At 32.6% G+C, this 7,307-nt stretch overlaps 1 protein-coding gene across 1 annotated transcript; it reads right to left on the reverse strand.

Moving 5' to 3' along the window:
- Positions 1 to 661: 661 nt before the first annotated feature.
- On the reverse strand, positions 662 to 2,257 carry LOC143570593 (nascent polypeptide-associated complex subunit alpha-like protein 1). The gene is made up of 4 exons (XM_077056210.1): positions 2,158 to 2,257; positions 1,651 to 1,726; positions 1,188 to 1,315; positions 662 to 1,104 (listed from the first exon to the last, which is right to left on the reverse strand). The coding sequence occupies exons 1-4, from the start codon at positions 2,218 to 2,220 to the stop codon at positions 772 to 774; spliced, it is 600 nt and encodes a 199-aa protein (XP_076912325.1). The 5' UTR covers positions 2,221 to 2,257; the 3' UTR covers positions 662 to 771.
- Between the last annotated feature and the right edge of the window lie 5,050 nt (positions 2,258 to 7,307).

Genomic DNA, 7,307 nt, shown 5'->3' on the forward strand with positions numbered 1-7,307 from the left:
ACTTCACCATTTGACCCTAAAATATAACAATCAAAATCAGGGCTGCAAACGAATTGAACCGTTATTCGACAAACAGACGGTTCACAAACACTCTATCGAATGAAAACTCGTGTTCTTTTTAGTTTTTAGTTCATTAAGAAATTGAGTTTGTTCATGTTCGTTCGTGTTTTTTTATTAATATTGTAAATGTACACAAACGAACACTTGTGAACACTATCGATCACAAACGGGCGTAAATGAACACTAACAGACACCACTAGATAAACGAACATGAACGATTCTAACGAGCAAAACTATCCTACTAAAAGGGTTAAAAAAAACAAATATTTACAAATATTAATAGTAAAATATTAAGATATGGAGATAACCAGATAGACATGAAATAAACCTAACTAGACGAACGTAAACGAACATATTACCAAACGATTCACGAACACTATTGAATGAAGTCATGAACACAACCTCTGTTCGTGTTTTTCTGTTAAGCTACCAAACGAAATTCTTTTGCTCATGTCTGTCCATTTATTAAATGAACGAACATAAACAAACCTCTTGCTGAACAGTTCGCCGAACATTCAGTTAGTTTACAATCCTAATCAAAACACACATTTAAAATTAAAAATATAACACCCATATCAAATACCCAACATGTAAGGCAAACCATTTCCTTGTCATTCCTCAAATCCTCAAACTTTAACAAAACAGATCACAACATGACCAAACAATCTCAAACATTACAGGAACATCAAAGGAAAATAACAGAGTCGATTACTAATTTGTGAGTTCCATAATTGCAGAAACGATGTCACCATCTGCAGCTTTCAAAGCCTTGACCGCCTTCGGTCTTGACACCCCGGCTTGAGTCATGACCAACTCAATGTCCTTGGGCTCCACTCCGGTCTCATCCACATCTTCATCGTCCTGAGCCACAGCTGTCGGATCAGGCGTTGATATCACATTACTCAAGTTGGGTGCCTTGAACTGCTCTGCAGCCTGACTCTGCAACTGTGAGTTCAAATCTTCTATCTTTGCTTCACCAAATATCACATATGTGTCTGAAGCAGGAGACTTGAAAACATCTGGCTTTGAGATCACAAACAGCATCTGCAAAACATATGAATTAGTATTAATAACAGCTATTTATTAACCTTTTTGGTTCAATAAATATGAGATTATACTAAACTTACGTTTTTGCTCTTCTTAACAGTAACACGACTGACTCCAAGAATGGGCTTCATTCCAAGCTTTAACATAGCCTTCCGGCTTTTCTTCTCGCTTCTGCTTTGTTTAGACCTGCCACTAGCATCTCCGTGTCCTGCTTACACAACATATTACATAATGCATATCATGCAGTTAAAAACTTATCACAAGAATAATATGTAGGTGTTGACTCAATATAAAAAAGAGAATTACACCTTTACACTTAGTTAATAACATGATCATAATTCAAAATGACAGCAATTATTATATATAAAAAAAACTAGCAAAAAAACACAGTGGCAATGCCAAAAAGAATCCAAATCAGTTAATGAATATTGAATAAACCTAACTTATTTATTATATAAAAGAAATCTTAATTTCAATGTCTTAATCTCGGGTAATAAAACCCGAAGAATAACATATACGTAATTTTCAAGCGCATATTCTTACCCTCAACGTCGTCTTCATCAGCATCATCATCGTCGTCATCGTCCTCATCATCATCTTCAACCAGAGGCTCCTCATCCTACATAAAAGTAGCAATTAATTTAAACATATGGCCATAAGTTGCGTGCATGTCAAGCTAATCGAGAGTTGGAGATAAACACAACTCACATTCAAACCCTAATTTGATGTGAGAAACTATCACTTTTGTTTATACAAACTAAATAGGCAAAAATTAAGCAAAACCTAAAGCAGAAGACTAGATCAATCACAAGTAATTAAACAAACCCTAGTATCAGATAATTTGTAAGAAGAAATAATAATATGGGTTAATAAATCTGTGAAATCAACAACTGTTATCACGTGTTTAACACAGATCGATGGTTAATAGAATACATACAGCATATACGCACATGAGTTAGAAGCAAAATAAGTTTGGTGGAATACAAATAATAATATGATGAATCGAATAGAAGGATGTTATGTTATGTTATGTTATGTTATGTTACTTACGTGGATCTTTTGTTGTTCGAGTTGAGCGGCGAGAAGCTCTTCTTGAGTAGGAGCAGCAGCCATGGAATCTATCGTCAAATGAAAGAAAGAAAATAAAAGAAATGAATAGACCGCAAGCAAAACCCTAACCCACCGCCTGCCTCCCTTTAAACCCAATTTTTATTACCTTTTTTTCATTTTTATTTAAGTATTATATAAATTAATTGTAAAATTTTTTATAGTTGGAACTAATCTCGATCAATAAGTGATGTTTTTAAAAGTTACATAATTATTTCTTCATATATAACACAAACGAGCCACATCTAGATAATGGGTAAGCGAGCAACAAGCTGCGCCGCTATCCCCTTTTGAATAAAGTGTGTTTTTCCATTAGGTTCGACCAAAATAGTCTAGCTGCTTGGGTAACGGGACTCTCTAAAATAGAGAATGCGGCGGCTTAAACACAAAAAAGAAAGTCATCTTTCTATAAAAAAATATTTATCAAATTTCGAGTAAACTGTCAAAATCGTGTATGAGGTTTTGTTATTTTATTTTATTTTTTTTTTGAGATTTTTATCCAACTTTTTTTCTATTTTTTTGCAAGTGGACCATTCATGTTTCACCGTTGTTGTCTTTCATCAAAATCGATAATCTTGTCCATTTTTTTGCGTTAAGGGTCATTTCTGTCTTTTTACCTATTTTGATAAAATGTCAACTGTGATCAAGTCTCAAGGACGGAAAAAAAAACTTTTTGATAGACTTTTCATTGAACACACAACCTAGTCTTCATCATCTAGCAGTCACCTCTCTTACATTGTCAAGACAAAATAAAGATATGAAAATCACAAAAGTAACCAAACCTCATATATGAATCATATTCTATTGTTCTTTTATATCAATTGTATCCTAGGCAGTTCATCACTGATGAACGCTTGTGATATAATCGAGGCAGGATTCTAACAAAAAGTGGACAAAGCATTGGCTCGGCAGGAATCTTGTTTTGAAAAGAGGCAAGCACTTCTCCATACCTTGTTAACTAATGTTCAAGCTCTCGAGGAGGCCTAAGACCAACATTTTCATCTAAATCTGTTCCATTTGAGGATCAAATCACCCTATAATGGAATACTGGAGGCAAAGCCATTTGATGTCTTCAAGTGTTGGTAAGGAACTACAACATGTTATTGTGTGGGTTAACTCATCGTAAACATGGCTACCTAGTTCTCTACATAATGAAAATATTGATATTTATGATTTCTTGAGTTATGTAGTCTTAGATGATAATTTCCTGGTTAGGTAGAATGGTTTATGTAGACATCTCCAAGGGTTTCACATTTCCAAACATTGAAATTGTTCATGCAACCCGTGACATCCCACTCAATTAAAAACATGTTGTGGTTGGCGGGCATGACAAAAAGGTGAGTTGTGGTACACGAATTTACTCGAAACAAGACTTATAGTTTGCGAACATACATAAGAGATAACTAATGTTTGTTTTGAACCTTAAATGCAATTGCAATGCCTCCTTCATATGACAAAATCACAAAACCATCAAGATTTGGAATATTGAAAATATCAGATTTTCCAGTACGACGTTCACAAGGCACTTTGCATCATCCAAATTATAATTATGGTTGGAGGTTGAACGCTTTTAGACATGATTTGATACATAAAATTGTCTAAATCATTTATTATTAATGTGCTAGAGATATTAGTGAGAGCAAACTATTTTGGGTAATCGAGATTTACTTAGAGAGCCAATGAGAAACCTTTATAAGTATTGATACGATTTGAGACGTGTGGAGTACATCCTTGTTCAACATTTTTACGACTTAGATAGTAAGGAACATTTAAGGTTGCAAGGGGCAGGGCTCTTAGACCATGGGGGTTCCAAGTTGGCACGTTGTAGTGGGGTATGGGGATTGGCCCTTTGTGGCCTTCATATGGCAACATCATGGCTAAGAAGCACGTTAGATTTGTATAAATGAAGAAACTTTGCTTGAAAAATTATCTTTAAATGTGACTAAAACCAATAGCACTTGGTATATATTATTATGACTTCGATATTAAGAAACCTTTAAGGTTGCAAGGGGCAAGTCTCATAAACCATGGGAGGTCCAAGTGGGCATTGTCCTAGTTGGGTCTATGGATTGGTGTTCAAGTGGCAACGCACCTGGTTGTGAAGCGCATTAGATTTGTATTAATGAAGAAACATTACATGAAAAGCTGATCTTTAAAGTTGAGTAAAAGTAGTATCAAATTGGTATAGATTATTGAGTAGTAAATGAAGATACGTAGCCACGTAGCCTAGTAGTTGCAACTAGGATGCAACGGTAAATGTCTTTTTGGTAGAAACATAGTTAATTCTACCAAATAATAACCGTAAATACAACTATAACTGCCATCCGATACATTCTTTCACGAATCTTGTTGGGATGTTTCATCTCAATCGTTTAACCAGGGGCGCAACTCAAGAGGGACCCGGGGTGGCCCCGGTCACCCCCGTTTTTTCGCTTAATAAGGCAAATTTTCATGATTTCATCCAAAAATTTTATAGGTATTGAGTCTGGTCACCTCCGTGTAAAGCTATTGGAGTGCTCTTTATTTTGATTTTTTTTCCACAATCGGACAATAATCAGTCAAAATAGGTCTAGATTTAGATGACAATTGGTCAAAATTAGACCAATTCAGTCAAGTGGAATGAGTTCTTACCTAGTTCGGACCAAAATTAAACTGAATATGGAGCTAGGGTTTGTGTCGTAGTGCTTTTTGTGATTAACGGAGTTTCTACTGTTAGCCGTTTGCATTAGGGGTGTGTTTTTTAACCGTATCCGAATAATAAACCCGAACCAAAGTGACCTGAGACCCGAATAACCCGACCTGAATTCACCCGAACCGATTAAACTCCTAACATGAACCCGAGATAAAATATTTGGGTCGGTATTTGGGTTGAAATACCAATAGTGTTGACCCAAATAACCCGAAGTATAATACATCGGTGCATGTATCCCTAATTTTTATAGGGTAGTTTAGTGGTGAAGTAACATAATGACCTTATCTATTTTTGTTCGGTTGTTCTCAATACTCCAATTAATATTGTATCTATTATATTGGATCCCAATGTATTAATTTTCGTAAAGCATATTGAGAAGGTATCTTCAATTCACAAACTTAAATAGTATATTATTTAAGCCAATATGTATGGAGCATGTTTCTTCAGTTTACACAAGTATTGATCCACATGTTACAACATTCCATCACGTCTAATGCATGCTTGTATGATAAATTTCATATTTTGCTAAATTGTATATTTTATTGTAGAATATAGTTGTATATTATGGTTTTATAACGGTTTGGAATATGTTTTTTTTTTTAATTTATGATACTGTTAAAAGTGATAAAATTTTTTAATTTGTTAAACCGAAACCTGACCCGCTTAACCCGAAACCCGAACAAACCGTACTTATTTGGGTCAGTTCTTGGGTCAGTTTGTTTTGAGCTCATACCCGAACAACCCGAAACCCGAATAAATAACCCGAAGAACACCCCTAGTTTGTGTCACTGAATATTGAACAAGAAGGTTGAAGAAAGTAGGTAAAAAACATGTTTATTTACAGCTAACCCTTCCACCTTTGTTAGTTTATTTAAACCAAGTTTAGGCATTTTACTTTACTTTTAACTCCTTCAACTTCTATATATATATATATATATATACATAGGGTTGGTATCATTTAAGAACTTCAAAAAAGTTAAGAACTGTTAGGAACTCTAAACAACCCAACATTTTTTAAAATTTTTTTATATACTAACATTATTTAAGAGTAGTTTTATCATATTTTATATAAAAAATTTGATTACATATATAAATAACAAGTTTACATATGTGTAACATCTAACAAATTTACATAGGTGTAAAACAAAATATAGATATGTATAAAAACTATTTTTTAAAATTGTAATCGTATATATAGATATAAAAAATGATAAAGCTACACTCAACTAACATTAACATACAAAAACTTTTATAAAAAAACGTTAGTTTTCAAGGGTTCTTTCAAGTTCTTAAATAATTTAAGGGTTTCGTAATGATACTTATATATATATATATATATATATATGGGAGGAATATTTTGAGAACTTTGATAAGTTGTAAGAACTTTAAGAATTCAATATGTACAACACATTTAATTAAATGGGTATGAAATATATGGCGGAGAATAATCTGATTAAAAAATTAATTAGGAGAGACAATAAATATTTGTGATGATTACACAAGTTTAAATGTTAGTTGCACATGCATAATAAGTCGCTTCGGTGTGTAAAAAAATACTGTAATTTTTTTTACGTTACTTACACTTACGTATTACATATGTGTAAAAACAAATTAAAAAAAAATTGTTACGCTGAGTTCTTTCGAATTCTTAAAACTCAAAGTGGTTCTCAAAAGAAATCAAACACACACACATATATATATATAATAGTTCAAATAAAAAACAATTGTTTTGTGAGAAGTGTAAGAAGACTTTAAAATAAAGTACACCGTCTAAATAGGACACTATAGCATGTAAATAGAAAACTATACAACTTTTAGAAACTACCAATCTCAACCACTAGAACCTAGATCCAAGGTTTACATCTATTTTTATACTTCTCACAAAACTATTGTTTTTACGTTAACCCTACCCTATATATATATAAATATATATATATATATATATATATATATATATATATATATATATATATATATATTGGAGAGTTATCCTAAAAATAAGCAGATTCATAGGAGACTAGGAATAAATCATAGTCATTGGATTATGTTAATCAATGGTTGAGACTTAAAATTATCAATAACCGACATAGTTTCTTATAATTGTTCTTTCACCATCATTTGTAGTGTCAAATGTCAAAAATTTGTTGATTCTTAGTTTCTTACAATTCTAGTAAACTCCTTATTCTTATTTCAACCATTATATATATATATATACATATATATATATATATACATATACATAGGGGATAGATCTTGCGAGAAGTAATATTATCACGAGAAGCACGAGAAGTAAATCTCAACCATTGATTACAAAGATCAATGGTTTATGTTAAAACATGGCAATTTAGTAAATATAAATAACTTTTAACCAGATTTTTATTTCTTGGAAGGGCTAAAAAGT

Source organism: Bidens hawaiensis, unplaced genomic scaffold, assembly GCF_021521415.1.
Source record: "Bidens hawaiensis isolate Kalapana, Puna unplaced genomic scaffold, B.hawaiensis_p1.1 tig00025011_1, whole genome shotgun sequence".
In the NCBI taxonomy this organism is placed as follows: Eukaryota; Viridiplantae; Streptophyta; class Magnoliopsida; order Asterales; family Asteraceae; genus Bidens; species Bidens hawaiensis.